The sequence below is a fragment of the Brassica rapa genome, chromosome A01 (assembly GCF_000309985.2).
Source record: "Brassica rapa cultivar Chiifu-401-42 chromosome A01, CAAS_Brap_v3.01, whole genome shotgun sequence".
In the NCBI taxonomy this organism is placed as follows: domain Eukaryota; kingdom Viridiplantae; phylum Streptophyta; class Magnoliopsida; order Brassicales; family Brassicaceae; genus Brassica; species Brassica rapa.
Genome location: NC_024795.2, coordinates 11,643,893 through 11,663,845, shown reverse-complemented (window position 1 = coordinate 11,663,845; position 19,953 = coordinate 11,643,893). Strand labels below are relative to the sequence as shown.

Here is a 19,953-nt window from a genome sequence, read left to right as displayed (position 1 = left end):
ATTGACGTAGTCTGTAACTGATGTTAGGAGTTTTCAAGGCTCCTAAGACAAATGATGTAGTATAAAAGATTGTCGAACCTGTTCTGAGGGATATCAAAGCACCGAGAATGCAAGTACTCACTTAATCTAAGTGCAACCAATGATTTAGATGAGTTTTAAGCTATGACTAAAACTAGAAAGCAATAACAAAATGATACTTTCTTGACTAAGGGAAAAGAGAACTCATGGGCATAGGGATTAGACCTTGGGTGATCAAGTATCGAACTAAGGATGGCAAATGATCAATCAAACTATCGACCTTAAGCCTAGACACAATTCTAAGCAAGCTCTATGTCTAGATGAATGCTCATTTGCTAACATATCTCAAACATCAAATGTCTTTCGTTGAATAATATGAAAGCAATCGTTACTAACAAGTCTATTAGCTATCTTAGCATCTTTAACAACAAATGTCTTTGGCAAAGTATACTAAAAGCCTAGGAGAGTTGTCTCAGGCATTTCATCAAACACCTTTTGGGTGGGAAATGTCTATTGATCAACTTTTGAGGGGCCAACTCAGAAGATGCATTAAGAATACTCTACTAGCAAGGAACAAGAATGATCTACACTAAAACATCCTAGAACTAACCTAATCACCCTTAATCTCCCTAACCCATGAATTCAAAAGGTGATTACTCACTAATCTCCATGATTCCTCTTAAACCCATATTGGATTTCAGATTAATCATGTAGAGAAATAGATAAAAAATCAACAATAACACAAGAACATAACAATCAAAATCCAAGAGATGAACTTCTCAAGAGAGTTTTTGTGTATTTTTCAATAGATCCAAAAGATAATCTGCCTGGTGGCTACAAAAGATGTTTAAAACATAGGTTTTAGAAATGTAAAACGTGCATAATGAAATGACCAAAAGGCCCTTAAGTAAAATAGAAATCGAGCAGATAATAGATGCGGAGCGACCTCGGCATGTCGCTCCGACAAGTCGCTCCGGCCTTCGGGAGCGACCTCAGTGGGTCGCTCTGAGAGGTCGCTCCAGGCTTCGCTTCGTGTCGTCTCGCCATAGAGACGCGAGCGACCTCGGGGTGTCGCTTTGGGAGGTCGCTCCGAGAGGGGTGTGATATGCGAGCGACCTCGGGGCGTCGCTCTGGGCAAGTCACTCTGGGGGATGCTTTGGAGCGACCTCATGACGTCGCTGCGGAACCTCGCTCCCATGCTCTGCTTGTCCAATGATCACCTATTTCACGTCCTTTAAGCTCCAAATGCATCCAAATGTTCCCAAGAACTTCATGTGGCACTCCAACACCTAATAAGGACAATGAATGCAAAATGCAACCTAGACATGGCTAAATCCTAATCTATATGATGAAAATGCTCATGGATGAATGGATAAAACAATGCAAATATGCAAGATATCAACTCCCCCAAACTTGTTCTTTTACTTGTCCACAAGTGAACTTTCTAGAACTCATAGGGAAAGAGGTTTGAAGGTGGGAGCTCATAGCCAAAAGAAACACAACTAGCAAACACAACTAGCACACTCTCTTGTTACACTCTAGCTTCTCTAGGCCTATCTCAACTTCTTTTGCTCTTACACTCATCATCAAGCACCCACATTCAAATCAACCAACTCTCACATTCATTAAGCACAAAACATCAGGTGAATTCTTGCAAATGGTCAGTTGGTCCAAGTCATTTAGTTGGGTAAGGGAAGGCTTTTATTCAAGTGAGTCAAGAGGTTCAAAATATATGATCTTTAAGGTGGTTTACTCTCGAAACAAGTAGCCTTGACATTGCACATAATATATCTAAGAAAGGGATCAACTCATGCTTACAATGCTCAATCTCCATTGTTCTACCCTTTTCTCAAACATACAATTACACAATCATTCTCAAATGTCAAACCCAACTCACATCTCTCACCAAAAGATTCTAAAAACATCAGCTCTTTCTCTTTGAAATCTACAAGGGATTTTTCACAACCTCAAAACATTTCTTAGCTCCTAACAACTTTGCTAGCCCCCTTTTCTTTTTTTTCTTTTCTCTTTTTTTTTCGTTTTTCTTTTTCCTTTTTTTTTTTTAGGCTGGAGGCCAAGACTTTTCAAAACTTGAGTTAGAGGCTTCTCTACTTATCCCAATAAAACAATTCACTTAAGCACAAAGAGTCTATTCTTTTCCTTTTTCATTTCTCCCAAATCATAATCACAACACTCACCCCCCACCTATAGCTAGACAATAGAGTGTCCAATCTAGCAAGAATGAAGATCAAGCATTGTCGTTCCCGATACTCTCAACATTATGCACATGTAAGACTTTCCAAAGAAGGCCTCACTCATCAAACAATGAAAGCTTAAAAGGAGGGAAGGGTTTTGGGAGTGGTCTACCACTAGAGTTTGTCAAAATAAGATTGGCATAAAGGATGTGACAACTCAAGTGTGTATAGCCATGATTCAGTACACAAGGGACCATGAGCAAAAAGCATTAAGTTCGTTCAGTTCAAATAAGGTTGTAGTTGGCTTCAAAGACTGAGTTTCAGCAATCAACAAGTTTCAGGGAGAGTTTTCAAGGCTCGACACATACAAGTCTTTTTGAGAGGTGCAAAAGCTACTTAGGTGCAACGTAGTGTTCTTTACAAGGCATTTAAAATCATTGCTCCCAATGCAAGTGAATGCAACCTATATGCTCTAGACTCTCCTAGAAATGCAAATGATGCAAACTAAATGATTGATTTTTTTAATATGCAAATAGGTATGCAATGCATGACTCAATGAAACAACATCAAAGCAAACATGATCAAATACTTGGTACCTCCCCCAAACTTGAGTTACACAGTCTCTGTGTTGTCAAGTAGAGAGAGAGATACCGAAAAGAAGACTAATATGCAGAAACAAAATGGTATATACAAGGGAGTGTGGTGGGTTACCTTTTACGGGGAATGAGTAGAAGGAGATGCTCCCTCCTCGTCGTCCTCAGGTGGTAACTCTTCAAGGTGCTCATCAGCAGGAGTGCCCATCTCTTCAATGTAGAAGGCTTGCCCGAACATAGTTGGTTTCTTCATTTTTCTCTTGATGTCAAAGTGGAGGATGTTCTCTTTACCCAAATGGAGATCAATCGTGCCTTCCTTCACATTAACAATAGCTCCTGCTGTAGCTAAGAATGGCCTTCCTAGAATCAATGGGTCTTGAGCCTCCTCACCCATCTCAAGCACCACAAAATATGTAGGTATCTCATACCTTCCAATCTTCATAGGGAGGTCCTCTAAGATACCCACATAGTACTTCACTGAACGATCAGCTAACACCAGAGAGAGTCTACACTTCTTGTACTGGGTGAATCCAAGCTTCTTTGCAACAGACAAAGGCATCAAGCTGACACTAGCTCCCAAATCGCAGAGACATTTCTCAAATACCATAGGTCCAAGAGCACAAGGTAGTGTGAAGCATCCTGGATCTTCTAACTTCTCTGGAACATCATGCCTCTGGATGATGGCACTGCACTCATGGGTAAGAATCATCATGCCTTCCATCTCCTTCTTCTTTGCAGCTACAACATCTTTCAGGAACTTGCTGTATTGAGGAATCAACATGAAAGCATCAATGATGGGCATTGCAACTTGAGCTTCACTCATTTGCTTCTCAAACAGAGCCTTATACTTCTCTAGCAGCTGCCTCTTGAATCTACCTGGGAATGGAAGCTTGGGTTCATAGGGAGGAGGAACAAAAGAACTTTCACTTGCTGGAGTAACAACTTCACCCTCTTGTATTGTTTTCTTCTCTTCTCCAACCTTTTCTTTACCTTTAGCTTCCATAATCTTCTCCAAAATCTCATCATTGATCTTCTCATCAACAATTACCACATCATCATCTAAGTTGATGCCCACCTCCTCACCTAGTTTCTCAGCATCCTTGGTGAAGGTTCTAGGAGGTACCTGCTTACCACTCCTAAGGGTGATAGCTTTGGCCTCCTTGGGATTTTGGTCAGATTTTGCAGGTAGAGATCCTTGCTGGCGATTCTGGTGAGTGTTCATGGAAGCAAACTGATTCTCTAAATTCTTGACTGTAGAAGCAAGGTGTGAGAATTTGTTGTTGAGCTCATTGTAGCTCCCATCTATCTTGGAATGAAGGTTCTTCAACTCATAACCAACATGCTTCTCAATTCTAGTCTGAGACTCCAAGATTTGTTTCAGTAAGGTATCAGTGCTGCTCTCTTGAGGAGCAGAGGAACCAGACGAGGGGTTTTGCTGAGGCTGATAGCTGCCTTGCTGGTTGTTTCTTGGCGGATAGTCACTCTGTTGGTTGTTTGGATAGGATTTTTGTTGGTAGTTGTTGTACTGAAAGTTGGACTCCTTTTTGTACCAGCTACCATTGTTGTTAATGAAACACAACTCCTCTTGACCTTCCAAACCCTCAACCTCATTGACAGCAAGTGGATCTTCCTGCTTGGAGTTACCAACAAACTTCAGCTGCTCTTGGGTGGCTTTTTCAGCAATGAGTAAGTCGATCTTGTCTTCCAAAGCTTTGATCTCTTTCCTCGTCTGCTTATCATCTGTTCTACTGCCTCTGTCGTGGTCTCCACTGTAGACTGCATCACTCTTTACCATGTTGTCAACCAGCTCTTCTGCATCCTCCTCAGTTCTCCCCAAGAAGAACCCATTGCTAGCTGTATCCAGTCTGGCGCTGTACTTAGGAAGAGCACCACGGTAGAATGTGCTCAGCAAGCTCTCCTTAGAGAAGCCATGGTGTGGGCATTGAGCTTGGTAGCCCTTGAATCTCTCCCAGGCTTCACTGAAGCCTTCCAAGTTCTTCTGTTGAAAGCTGGAAATTTCGTTTCTCAGCTTAGCAGTTCTTGAAGTAGAGAAGAACTTCTCCAAGAATGCTTTCTTGCAGTCATCCCAAGTGGTGATGGAGTCGCTTGGTAGAGACTTCTCCCACTGACGTGCCTTATCCCCCAAAGAGAAAGGGAATAGCTTGAGCTTTAAGGCATCTTCAGACACACCACTGGTTTTTGACAACCCACAGTAGTTGTCGAACCTGTCCAAGTGATCAAATGGATCCTCTAGAGCCAAGCCATGATACTTGTTGTTCTCGATCACGTCGAGGAGTCCTGATTTGATCTCAAAGTTGTTGGCTGCCACAGCGGGTGCTCGGATTCCCAATCTATGACCATGAATGTTGGGGCGGTCGTAAGTGCCAATGGGTCGAGCTGCTCGCTGTTGGTTTTGAGTTATGTCTCCCATATCAATATCCAATCTCTGCAAGTGAGCATGTTGCTCTTCTTCTCTTCTCTTTCTAGCACACTCTCTCTCTAAAGCTCTAATGTCTGCAGCTCTTGGAACTAGGTTTGATGGACCCCTGCTCCTCAAGTTTATACACCTGTAGATTAAAGGGAGGTGAAGAAAGAGAATCAGTAACAAAAGAAAATAAAAATGACTTAGTTTCAAGCAAGTGACTAAATCTCAATGTTTAAATCTACTCAGAATTTGGCAATGGTGCCAATTTGATGTTAGGAGTTTTCAAGGCTCCTAAGACAAATGATGTAGTATAAAAGATTGTCGAACCAGTTCTGAGGGATATCAAAGCACCGAGAATGCAAGTACTCACTTAATCTAAGTGCAACCAATGATTTAGATGGGTTTTAAGCTATGACTAAAACTAGAAAGCAATAACATAATGATATTTTCTTGACTAAGGGAAAATAGAACTCATGGGCATAGGGATTAGACCTTGGGTGATCAAGTATCGAAATAAGGATGGCAAATGATCAATCAAACTATCGACCTTAAGCCTAGACACAATTCTAAGCAAGCTCTATGTCTAGATGAATGCTCATTTGCTAACATATCTCAAACATCAAATGTCTTTCGTTGAATAATATGAAAGCAATCGTTACTAACAAGTCTATTAGCTATCTTAGCATCTTTAACAACAAATGTCTTTGGCAAAGTATACTAAAAGCCTAGGAGAGTTGTCTCAGGCATTTCATCAAACACCTTTTGGGTGGGAAATGTCTATTGATCAACTTTTGAGTGGCCAACTCAGAAGATGCATTAAGAATACTCTACTAGCAAGGAACAAGAATGATCTACACTAAAACATCCTAGAACTAACCTAATCACCCTTAATCTCCCTAACCCATGAATTCAAAAGGTGATTACTCACTAATCTCCATGATTCCTCTTAAACTCATATTGGATTTCAGATTAATCATGTAGAGAAATAGATAAGAAATCAACAATAACACAAGAACATAACAATCAAAATCCAAGAGATGAATTTCTCAAGAGAGTTTTTGTGTATTTCTCAATAGATCCAAAAGATAATCTGCCTGGTTGCTACAAAAGATGTTTAAAACATAGGTTTTAGAAATGTAAAACGTGTATAATGAAATGACCAAAAGGCCCTTAAGTAAAATAGAAATCGAGCAGATAATAGACGCGGAGCGACCTCGGCATGTCGCTCCGACAAGTCGCTCCGGCCTTCGGGAGCGACCTCAGTGGGTCGCTCTGAGAGGTCGCTCCAGGCTTCGCTTCGTGTCGTCTCGCCATAGAGACGCGAGCGACCTCGGGGTGTCGCTTTGGGAGGTCGCTCCAAGAGGGGTGTGAGATGCGAGCGACCTCGGGGAGTCGCTCTGGGCAAGTCGCTCTGGGGGGTGCTTTGGAGCGACCTCATGACGTCGCTGCAGAACCTCGTTCCCATGCTCTGCTCGTCCAATGATCACCTATTTCACGTCCTTTAAGCTCCAAATGCATCCAAATGTCCCCAAGAATTCCATGTGGCACTCCAACACCTAATAAGGACAATGAATGCAAAATGCAACCTAGACATGGCTAAATCCTAATCTATATGATAAAAATGCTCATGGATGAATGGATAAAACAATGCAAATATGCAAGATATCAGTAACCAATAATGTGTATTTTTATAATTGTTTTGGTAAATATAATAATAACAAGATACAATCGAGTGAAAAATGTTAGAGTTGTGTAGAAAATAATGTGATCTTTTCACTCGGCACCTGAATTCTATTTGTCAATCGATTTCGAAATTTCTTTTCTTTTAAAACTCTTCTGATTTCTGATTTTTTTTTAGCAATTTGTTTATGTTTATAATTCTTGGTATAATATAAAAACTCCGTAAGAAAAGAAATATTTGGCTAAACGAAAGATTTGGTTTTGTGTGTGGTGTTTTTTACCTCACTTTTCTTAAGTCATCACCAATCAAAATTATTTATTGTCTTCGTTTACAGGAGCCTCAACCATGGCTGAGTTCTCAAAAGAAACTTGTTTAAAATTGCGTATAGGTGGTAGTAGATGTCTATTTGTCGGGTTGTTTTCAATTTCTAAAAACATTCTCATTCCAGCAGTTTTGCTGCGAATCTTATTATTTTATAATTTATTTCTTTCAAAATGATATTATTTTGTAGTTGAACGGATATAATTTCAATTCACTAATACGAAGGTTAAAAATTGAGGAGCTAAAATGAGCTGATTAAAAACAAATTAATGTGAAGACATTAAATTTTCTACGGTTGAATTAAAAAATTATTGTGTGAACGAATTAATCTATCTATACTATTATTTGTGAAGTGATTTTTCGCAATAGAGCGCTCACGTTAAAAGTTAAATTGATTAATGTCATAGTTACCCTTAATGAATTTTCATATATTTTTATTATATAATTAAAAAAGAATTTATATTAATAGTACCATATTTAAAAAAAGAAGATGATATAATTCTTATACATTGTGTTGTTATCTTAATGAATATATATATATATATAATTATATTATTAAAGAAAAATTATATTATAATAATATCATATTTTTTAAAAAATAAGATAATTCTTATATATTGTGTTTTTATCTTGAAATAATATTTTTTCTGTTAGAATTTTTTTAAATTAAGATATACTACAGTTTATAATCAAATATTAATCAAGTAAAAAGATTTGCATAATATATTTTCTAAATGAAAACTTTTATCAAATAAAAATAATAATTTTATGTTTTGTTTAATTTTTTAAAAGAAATAAATAATAACTTATTCTGCTGGTTTGATTTGAACTAGTAAATATTTGTAAGAAGATAATTCATATATTATGTTGTTCTATTAATGAATTTCTATATATATATTATATAATTTAAGAAATTATATTAATAATATCATATTTTTGAAAAATAAGGTAATTTATATGTATTGTGTTGTTATCTTCAAATATTATTTTTCTATTATAAATGTTTTAAATTAAGATATAATACAATTAATTAATCAGGTTAAAAAATTGCATAAAGATATTTTCTAAAATATTTTTAATATTTGAGAGTTTTTACTGAAAATTTTATCAAATATAAATAGTTTAGTGTTTGATTTAATTTTTTAAAGAGATAAATAATAACCTATCGTACCTGTTTGATTTAAACTAACAAATATCCGTGAAAAAATTATGTTCGCATGTGTGGGACAATACCTAATTGTTAAATGATTGCAAAACGGACGCGTCAGCATACTCAATTTAAAATCCACTTGATGCTACCATATGACGAATTTAGTGTGAATGCACACTAATGACAAATGTTTCTTTTTTAATATATAAGAGATATTATCTCTTCCAAGTATCACACGAGCTTACGTCCTAAAAATTTGCATTTGGTGCTTTTCTAATAGATATGACGACCCTTGATCTCTTTCAGCAATTCACATACATACTCATCCAAATCTTGCCTGCCTTTAGGTTTGGACATAATGCTACATTACATAGCATCAGTAGAAACCTTATCAACTTTGAATCTTTGATTGACTGGAGCTTCAAATTCCTCTAACACCTTTAAGCCACACACGATTCTTTAATGATTTGCTACTATGTCACATACTCATCTTCATTTACTCAACTGTTTTGACTTGATCTCCACCGGTCTATACCATGATCGACCTTCTCCTATACCAAAATTAAAGTTAGTCAGGATACAGGTCTGGACCTTTTTTTATTATAAAATGTTAAATTTATTGATATGCCAGAAATTGAATATTTATTTACATCGAAATAATGCTAAAATAAGTCTCATGTAATCTATCTATGTCTCATGTGAGCACTAAACCAACATTAGAGTAGACCATATAGCTTTGGTTTCTGAGTGTAGCCTGTAGATAAGATTCTCTGCCTTATGGTTTTATCAATGATCTTTGCAAGTTGACCCACCGGACGGGCAGGCTGAGAGTGTCTTCGACCATTTCTTTTTCGCCATATATAATAAACCGAGACCTGAAAAGAGAGTCTCAACAGAATAGAGGTTCTCTTGTGTATACAGTATACTAGCTCCAAGTCTTACCATCTAACTAGATGGGATAGTATAATACTAGTGAAGTATTCCTTATTTCTCACAAACATGTTCACAAATCCCATTAAATTCAAGACTGGAATTCAATGTCGATTCATGAATTCCTTATGAATTAAATGTTTCCGCCTTCCTCCCCAATCCGCTCAACAGGACCAGCTCTAGATTTATAAAACAGATCAGTACAGTTAATATTAGCGTGAAGAGTGAAATAGCGCAATTTCTTAAAGTCAATGTTCTTTTCATCGACGACAAGAATAAGAAATTGTTGCTTTTTGTCTTACTTTTACCCTCAAATTTTTATTAGATTGGCTAGTCTAGGACTCCACAAATTTACCTTAGTGTCCAAATGGTGACAGAGGAAGTTAAGGGAAATAGTCAATTTCTATTTATTTTTTAAAAATTACATCATTTATAGAAAAATTCTGTTGTGTTTGATTTCTTGTGATTCCTTGAATTATAAAAAAACAATAGAAAAAAAACCATTTATTATCAAAACTGATATGAAACAAAAGGAACAAATATTTATTTCCATTCCTTTTATTTTGTTCATATTCATTCTTTTTCTACTCATTTTTATTTTTAATTTAATGGTCACCAGTTAAAACCTACTTTTTGGATATTTTTAACGAAAATCTCATCTGTGAGGGTGTAGTGCAACCATTTAGGAATTCAAGGAAGTTATGCCATTTCCCAAGACAACAATTTTGAGTTTATCTTCATTTTAATTCCCTAGTACTATTTTCGTTTGTTTTTTAGTTTTTTTTTTAAATTTGTTTCATTATAAATATCGCTCTACATTTTCAATATGTATAAATAAATTTCTACTTTAATTTTAATTTATTAATTAACAAAAACTAAATAAAATAATGTATTAAATAAAGGTAAAATAGAAAATTACTAATTTTTTTAATCGATAGATAAAAAATTTAAAACTTATTGTAAAACGGAGAAAGTATTGAATAAAACAGTTTTATTGCTGGTTTCTAAGATATTATATCAATAGTCTCTAATTTTGTAACTTTAGTAAAGTCATTCGATACTGGTGTGCATTTATAAGTGTTTAGTTTATCTCATTACATTAGATAATTTAATTATATAACTACTATAAATTCACATTATAATGAGGCACTTAGCTCACTCCTCAGCGTGCTACGTTAGCGTTTTGTAAATCCTACTTTTAAAAACTGTGAAAAAGTGTCAAGAACATGATCCAAACCCGGGTTTTTGAGTTAGAAACACCAACATTTATACCACTAAACTAAATGATACTTTGTAGATTGATAGTCGAAACTAATATATATTTATGAAGGTCGGAAGTCTTTGTTTCTTCGGTTTTCTCTGAGGATCGGGTCTACAAGTGTATTATGAGTTAGGGTTCTTTTTATCATTGTCTCAGACAAGTCTGAGTTACAGAGTTGCACCGTGTGTTTGTTCGTAATCTATTTTTTCACTGGTGAACTCTTCATCTCTCCATCTCAAATCGCTTGATCATAAATGTTCCTGATTTGTAGCCCCTCTATAAACCCTATATATATATATATAATATGATTCTCATCTTTGATGACCCCAATCTGCATCTCCACAAAACTCATTGATTCCTCTTAGCTTTAACCATCTTCTAGAAAATGTCTCTTTCTGCCTCTCCAGTTCTTCAAACCGGCGTTCCTGGTGTCTGTCACTCAACATTCGAGTCTCTCCGTCTTGGTCGTAGTAGCCAGAGCATAGCCTCTGGCCTCCTCTGCTTCTGGGATTCCCTGAACTTCAAGAAAGACAGTGAGTTTATGGGAATCACGGTTCTCTTCTTTGATGAAAAGGTAAGTTAATCTTCGATCTGTCACACTTATTTAACATAATTATTTTAATTGATTTCCTGATTTTTTGTTGAATAATATTATTTGCAGATTCTGTGATTCATGGGTTTATTCCCGACGGACGTGCTAATCATTACATGCCATCTTTGAAAGTCGGTTCCATTGTGAAAGTCGATCATTTTGAGGTTGCTAGGTGCTCAAGCATGTACAAGATAACTGATCATCCATTCCTCATTCGTTTCATCTCACCAACCATTATTGATGAAGTCATCACGTGTGCTCCTAAGATCAATTTCCAATCATGATTAGACGTTCGACAATCTCCAAGTGATTGTGAACACAAACCTAGAACTCCTAGGCATATTATCATATTGCATCTGAGTTTATATTATGTTTCTGATTTTTAAACTCGCAGATGTGGTTGGGCAAATCCGTTCTGTCTAGGGCCTGACCTCACAAAAGAAACAAGTCGAGTCGTTATCCGTCTCGTCATTGATCCGTAAGAAACAATCAACACACAATTCTCTTTATATTATTGTCTATGTTGTGCTAACATCAATAATCAAAAATATTTCTTATCCAAGATCTGTGGTCGTTTATTTATCTCCCTTATTTATCAAACTAATTTTACACAAACCTTTATTTTACAGCTTAAAATAAACCACAACAACCCAAATAATCAAATCACCAAAAACAAGAATCCCAAAAAAAAGACGAACCATTAATGATCACTTTTCATTTTTTTTGTCTAATCTTACAAATAAACTTCAAAACAAATATACCAAACCAATCACCTCAACTAAAACTCAACAACACATACATCGAGTCAGCTAGACAAATACAGCTATATAACCATTTACAAATTTACTTTCGCTGATGCTTACAAAGAAGACGAAGACAACAACCAAGATCAGTGAAATTACCTAAACACAAAAGCAGAGTAAGTTACGTACTCTGATAAATACAACTAACAATGATTTTTGTTTACATATTATCCATCACCAGGAGATACAAGTGACAATCCCAACAGACACAAAGGTAACAACAACATCTCCACCTGCTCACTCTTCTTGTCTTATGAAAATAGCTTACATGTCCAATGTCAACAGGTCAATGCTATTGTCTTCTTATGAGAAATACATAAATTCGTTTAAAATCCATTAAAGCTCAAATACTCAGAATTGTCACTCATTTTATAGTTATTTCTACAAGTTTTAATATATTTATTTTAAAGGTCCAGTAAAAACAAAAAGTTTAAAAATAAAAAATATATATAACAAACATAATAAGGATAATAAAAATTATTACTTAATATACACGACTTACACAACTAAATTAGAGAAAAAAATATCCAGAAACAAAATGCACTCTCAACAACCTTAATATAATTTATGTACTCTCAACATTACAAGAAACAAATTAAAAAGATAAACAAATAATAAGTCTCTGTGACACATCAAGCAACACCACATACTATATTAATGACATTACTAACACAATTTAGTTCTTCGTAAGTGGAAAACAATGCATATATAGTTCATCGTCATAATTCTAACCTTATAACAATAAAAAACTTGAAAAATAATGATTAGCCCAAAACACAAAATTAACAACTATAATAACCTTAGCAAATATTGAAATGAATCAAAAAAATTTGTCCGTAACTTGGTGCAAACGCGGAGCAATGCCCCTAGTAACATATAGGATATCGATCGGTGATAAATCATCGAGTTGTTGGTTTACTAATAAAGGAGTTCTAGTAGGATTTCATCATTGGAAATTAATTTTCGTTGAAATGACTATTTACACTTTTGGAGTTTCCGACAAAAAATTGAAACTATTTTCTTTACCAAAAAAGATTTCTGTGAGAATAAAACTAACAAATATCCATGAGAGCAGCTGTCTATCCTTCTCGTAGACATAAGAACAGCTGTCTTTCCTACAGAATCAGTAACTATCTTCATAATTAATATATTTACTATTCAACGAGAGAGCACTAATATAAAGCGAGAACTCTCTCCTCCCTCAGATAAGTATGCAACCTAAAAAACTAAAACGAACATTTGAAAGAGATAAACAAACCAACATGGTAGAGGTCTTCAATTTATGGACTCTGATACTTTCACTCATAGTGGTGAAGCTTTATCATTGGATTTATCAGTGGAACAATCCAAAGTGTAAAGGAAAGCTTCCTCCAGGATCGATGGGCTTTCCAATCATCGGAAAGACCTTCGAGTTCATGAAACCTCATGATGCTATTCAGTTGCCAACATTTGTGAAGGAGAAAGTCCACAGGTTATTTGATTTCATATTTTCAGTATAAGGTTGTGGAGTGTTTTTATGAGAAATATATAGTTGAAGATATTTAATTCTTACATAATCAGTTATCAAGTCTTTTTTTCTTAGCAACTAACAGTTATCTTGTCTTAATTTTCCCTTTTTATTGGAAAACCAGATATGGGCCAGTTTTTCGGACAAGCTTGTTTGGAGCCAAAGTTATAATCTCGACTGATAGTGGATTGAACATAGAGATGGCAAAGACGAATCACATGCCTGGCATGCCGAAGAGCTTAGCGCGGTTATTCGGCGAAAATAACTTGTTCGTACAGAGTAAAGACTCTCATAAGCATGTCCGAAGCGTAACAACCCAGTTGTTAGGTTCACAAGGTTTAAAATTGAGAATGATGCAAGACATCGATATCTTGACTCTCACACATATGGAGGTAGGAGCCAGAAACGGCGGTCTTGACGTCAAGGAAACAGTAAGCAAGGTAAAATTCCACTTTAGCGCCGTGCCAAGTGTGCACTTAGAAAAAAAAGTTATGTGTGAAGTGCCCATTTAACTTATTTGTATTTCCAATCCAGTGCCGGCCCCAATTTCATACAGTAACAATCTTCACCAAATAAAACAATAATTTTGTTCATAAACATATAACAGTGGTGGTAGCCCAGTGGTGTTTGAGGAAATAAAATCAATACGGCGAATCCTGATTCGAATTCCGCTGGCCACTGCTATTATTTTTGGCTCATTTGAATGTCCATGAGAAAGCCATTTGAATGTCCATGAGAAAGTCTATCTTTACCTCTATTCGAGATTAGGTCTGTGTATATATAAACCAAAAGAAATTGTTATAGAAAAAGTATTTAAGTTCTCTACACCAAAAATAAGTGATGTACAAAATCACAGCCGGATATGATATTTTGAGAGTACCAAAATATGGAAGTACATACAAATTAATTTATAGTATTTACAAGCTTTATAGAAGAAAACTATTATTTTCAGATTATAATCTTAAAATTATTGTTTATAATATAACTAGGTGTTTTGTCCGCACATGCGGGCATAACAAATTTACAAATATCTCTAAGTAAATGTGTTATCTGTTCAAATCATCATAATTGTTTATTTGTTTGAAATATTAACAATAAGTTAAACAGCAAACTTTATATATGATAAATTAATTCATCACAACAGAAAATACTTTTTATAGTAGAAATACTCATGCGTTTAAAATATTATAGTATTAAATTAAATATCAAACTATTTATATATGACAATTTTTTATTATAAAATAAATATTTTTAGGTGCATAAAATAAATTTAAAAATACTCATGTATATAAAAATTATATATATAATATAATACCCATAAAGTCTGCATGTATGTGCGCTAATTAAACTAAAAGTAAAAAAGTATATCTATCAAATGTATACTACAAGTGAGATTGAATTTAAGCTTACCCAAAAGCGAATATAAGTTTTATAAATTATTATTTTAAAAAGTATATAATTTTGTTTAATTTTATGTATGTTTATATGCATCTTAGTTTTTGTGCATAGAGAATACGTATAAAGTTAGGTTCAGTTAGATGATAATGCATGTGTATTAATATTTCATCTAAAGAGTTATTAACGTATCATGTTTATTTATCTATTTTCAAGAAATCTATTTTTAAAATAAAAAGCGTATTAAAGCCAAAATGATCGATAGATAAAAAAATATGATAAATAAGTAAAATTAGCAAAATTATCTAAAATTATGGAAAAATTGACAAGTAAGCAAATTCACTTTTCAAATAATAGTATTTTTTTTTAACAACAGTTGATATATTATGCATTTTAATAGCCAGCAACAGTCCAACTTGACAAACAACCAAAACAAAAATCTAATACATATGGCGCTGCTATTTTCACCATTGACAAACAAACAAAGTTCTAATAGTACATGATGTTACAAGATAACTAATTATGGCGTTGACAAAAATAATATTATATTGTTCAAGGGAAAACAAACAAAAGTTTGGCATGTATAAAGAATATATATTATTTTGAAAAGTTGTAGCATGATATTAAAATTATTGTAACATGATCAAATTTATTATAGATATTACATTCTGACAAGATTTTTAGATATTTTAATAATATGTATATCATCATATCAAAAATATTTTTTATAGAAATATTAATATTTTTCGTTGATAGTTAAATAAATAAAGCTAAGTTTTAGTTTATTACTTAATATGAGGATACGTATAGTCAAGTTTCTAAACTAGTGAAATATTTAAAATTTAGTAAATAATTTAATTGAGTGATTAGCATTCGATTCATTAGGTTTAATAAATATTTTTATAATTTAAATATTTTTGACTAAAACAATAAAACTAAATTTTATTAAATTTATTTTAAAATAAGTAAAATAGTATAAAATTATATTTTATAAAATGAAAAATAATTTTATTAAGTTAAACTAATTTAAATACAATCGGATCAGAAATTTTAACTAACTATAAAATTACAAGTGAGTACTTTATACTTGTAAAAATTAATGAACTTTAAAGCTAAATGTAATGTAAATATAATTTTAAATGAATATTTAAAAAAAAAATATTTTTGTGTGTGCCGCATGAAATCATCTAGTTCTCCATTGTAAGTGGTGTAAAATTCAAATCTTTTGAGGTTCACTCCAAAATAAGAAGCAGATTATTTTTATTTTGTAGCTTCAAAATGAAAATTGAAGGGAGACTTTTTTTTTTTTGGAAAATTGTGTATAGGACTTATATTAACATTTGGCACGGCTCTTGTGAATTGCTACGATAAGAATCAACTCGATTACTTAATTAAGATCGGATCATTTCCTCTAATACAAATCATCAAACTTTACAGATCTTAATTGAATGTCTTGCCAAGAAAGTTATGGGCGAAATGGAACCAGAGGCTGCAAAAGAACTCACACTCTGTTGGAGCCATTTTCCAAAGGGGTGGTTTCGAATATCCTGGAACATTCCTGGTAATGGCGTCTATCGAATGATGAAGGTACACCTCTTTTTATTCATCTATAAACCCTTAAAAGAGCTCTATATATGAGAATTAGAGAAAGAGAACTGGGGTGATGATGTCCTTAAACAGGCAAAAAAACAGATGATTAATATATTAAAGGAGACGGTGTTGAAGAAAAGAGCTTCAGGAGAAGAGCTTGGAGAGTTTTTCAAGACGTTACTTGGCGAAATGGAAGGAGGAGAGGAAAAGATAAGCGTGGAGAGTGCGATTGAGTTCATATTTATTTTCTTTTTGATTGCTAACGAAGCAACACCAAGCGTCCTTGCGGCTACAGTAAAGCTCATAAGCGACAACCCTAAAGTCATGCAGGAATTAAAGAGAGAGCATGAACGCATTGTCCGGGATAAGAGTGAGAAGGAGAAGAAGACCGGCCTAACATGGGAAGACTACAAATCAATGACTTTCACGCAAATGGTCAGCATTCATTGTCAACAGGGTTTTGACAAAAAAAAAAAAAACAGGGTTTTGACTGAAAATCGACGAACCTTATCATAGTTTAGACAATCATGGTGTTTTGTTTCAGGTGATAAATGAGTCACTGAGGATCACAAGCACAGCGCCGACAGTGCTTAGAATAATTGATCATGAGTTCCAGTTTGGTGAATATACAATTCCAGCTGGGTGGATCTTCATGGGCTTTCCTAGTGTCCATTTCAATCCAGAAAAATATGATGACCCTTTAGCATTTAATCCATGGCGGTGGAAGGTGATTTTTATTTTTTTCTTCATCCTTTACTTATACATTCATAAGATTTTTTTACATTTATTAAACTACATAAATTTTTCAGGAAAAAGACCTGACTGCTATTGTCTCGAAGACGTACATTCCTTTTGGCGCTGGTTCAAGACTATGTTTAGGAGCTGACTTCGCTAAGCTTATAATGGCCAGTTTTATCCATCATTTGTGTAGATACAGGTTCAATTAATCACCTAATGACTCATGATTCGATTTTTTATGTATGCGGTCAAAAGTTTAATTTACATATATATTTTATATGTATCTATGGTTTCAAGGTGGTCAATGAAGACAGAGACTACAGTACTTCGAAGGTTTATACTTACGTTTCCAGGTGGATCTGATATTCAAATTTCACAAGACACTGAAGTGGAAAACTCTGCTGGTTAGTAGAGTGGTTATATTTCATCGGAGGTTGCTGGTTCGGGGTAACTATACACTGTATGAATGTATATGTCGAACAATACTAATTACTGCATAAATAAAAGCCATCTTGTAAGAAACAATGATTAAAGTGTATGTTTCTCTTGAATGCATAAGTTAAGATCATTTCCAGCCTAGAACTCCATTTCTTTCCACCAAAATAGAATAATTCTATAATTGAGTGAGTTTTGCTTTAATTCTATTCTAGTTTGGAGTGAAAAATAAAGTAGTAATGAATAAAAAATAAATGAATTACTTCATTTATGCAATAAACTCCTTTTTACTTTATTATGAAACAGGCGACGAAATAAAATTGAAGTATTCTTTTTTCAAACTCTTTTTAAAGTAGGAATAGAGTGAGCTGGAAATGCTCTAAACTAAGTACTTTGTGTGAAGGATACTACAAGTATCATGGAAGTTTGATTTTTTAAATCTATTTAGGCTCCGAATGGGAAAAGCAGATCAGGCGTTGCGAATTTAGCGGATATAATGAACAAGAGTGGATCAAGCGAATCTAGCCGTACAAGTATGTATCAAGCGGATCTAGCGATTCAAAACTTATGCTTGAATGATGAAAGTGGATAAAAAGTGGTTTAAATTACTGTACAAATTTAAAATAACTTACATAAAATTATATAATACTATTTATTTTCATAATTAAGCAGAGTTATTTTAAAAATACTTTATAAATGAAAAATAATTTAAACAAGTATAAATGTTTTTCAAAATATAATAAAAATAATTTAAACATATATATATATAACTATTTTGAGCTTTAAAATTATATGTATATATATATATATCTACTTTTGTATGCTTTAAAATAATTATATATAATCAGTTTTAAAATATTTTATCCGTTCGGATATCATTTTGTGTTTTCATTCAGGTTTATTCATGTTTGAGGACTAATGATTTAAGTTTTTTTAAGATATTTATAAATCGGTTTGGGTTCAGTTCTGTTTTTTGTGAGATTGGTTGGGGTTCGAATACCTATATAAGTCAAGTAAAAGTTTAAAAAATTCATTAATATTTCAAGGTTTTCAAAATCTTAAAATAAATAGGTTAACGAACTAAGGCAATAACTGATTTTTGAATCCTCCAACTTGAATTACATTTGTAATTAAAAAAAAAAAAATTGGTCTGATCGATTCAGTTACATATAAGAATTAGAAATAAAAGATATAAATTACAGAGTAATTATTATAGTTAGTGCACATATAATATAGTATATATTAATTTATAATTGAATTTAAAATAGCTAAAGTATAATACAAGAACCATTCAAAACACTCCCTATTGCAAGCGTGCTTTACTTTGATCCACTTGCGGTTCTCCACTTTTCTTCATAATATAGGATTACCTTACTGTTTACGGTGTTCCTCCGTAAAGTGCAACTAGATAAATAATTTTGTTAAATGGAAAATTATGATGTGTAGGTGTGAGAACTGTTTAATATATGCTTCCCATTCTTAACCTTAAAATGTTATGCTACCATCAGTGGCGGATCCAACAGTTTTCTTTACATGTGTCATTATATATATAAAATTTAAAAACATGATAGAAAAGTGTCATTTGGAGATTTGAACCTTGGTTTAGGGGTGTCAGTACCCCAAAACAAATACTATTTTGGCTGCTGATTCTTTATGGTTATAAAACCAATTATTTTATAATGTAACTTATGTCAACTAACCTCCCTAATCTTATAATGCTACACGAATCCAATGTTATTTGTATAGTAACCCATACAAACTTATGCTATTTGTTATCACTCGACCAAGTTGCGTGATCCCAGCAAACGGTAAGTGGCTCTGTTGTCTCGGACGATTCATTCATATATCAATGAATCATTCACAGAAACTAGCAACATATTGTATTTAACTTCTGTTATCCAACTCTCTTTTGGTCCTTGATTCTTCAAACGTTGGTATTGATACTGAACTTTTTTATGTGCTTTGTTTCTTGTCCCTGAATTCATTCACTTGTAGATATTAATTGATCTGTTACGTTTCAGTTTAATCCAAAAATTGGAAACAGATATCCTCTCTGATATATGTATATATCCATCCACTATCCCTTATATATTAATTGAGAAACATTTGAAAAGATATAACCTCAATTTTGTATTAATTAAAAGAGGCCCCAATGCATAGGTGTCACTCAATTAGGTAGTAAATTACTTTCAACTGAAAAATAAGTAGGTCCACATTCGATTTTTATATGTTGTTAGATATATAAGTTGGCCAAACTATATGATATAATGATATGATATGATATTTTCTTTCCTTAAATAAAACCTACGGAATTACCAT

The 19,953-nt window shown here is 33.7% G+C and overlaps 1 protein-coding gene and 1 non-coding gene across 2 annotated transcripts; both read left to right on the top strand.

The window, feature by feature from the left end:
* The first annotated feature begins 4,731 nt into the window (after positions 1-4,731).
* LOC117129070 lies at positions 4,732-4,838 on the top strand. The gene has a single exon (XR_004452640.1). It is a non-coding gene; the product is annotated as a small nucleolar RNA R71 (small nucleolar RNA).
* Positions 4,839-8,209: 3,371 nt separating this feature from the next.
* LOC103870953 (cytochrome P450 708A2) lies at positions 8,210-17,778 on the top strand. The gene is made up of 7 exons (XM_009149156.3): positions 8,210-13,440; positions 13,601-13,916; positions 16,309-16,458; positions 16,552-16,896; positions 17,006-17,188; positions 17,271-17,398; positions 17,497-17,778. The coding sequence occupies exons 1-7, from the start codon at positions 13,181-13,183 to the stop codon at positions 17,606-17,608; spliced, it is 1,494 nt and encodes a 497-aa protein (XP_009147404.1). The 5' UTR covers positions 8,210-13,180; the 3' UTR covers positions 17,609-17,778.
* Positions 17,779-19,953: the final 2,175 nt, after the last annotated feature.

Bases quoted from the DNA above. Each gene is read 5' to 3' on its own strand.
- LOC103870953 (XM_009149156.3), top strand. From the start codon at position 13,181: ATGCAACCTAAAAAACTAAAACGAACATTTGAAAGAGATAAACAAACC. The intron at 16,459-16,551 runs GTACACCTCTTT...GTCCTTAAACAG, and splicing joins GCGTCTATCGAATGATGAAG to GCAAAAAAACAGATGATTAA. The intron at 17,399-17,496 runs GTTCAATTAATC...TATGGTTTCAAG, and splicing joins CATCATTTGTGTAGATACAG to GTGGTCAATGAAGACAGAGA.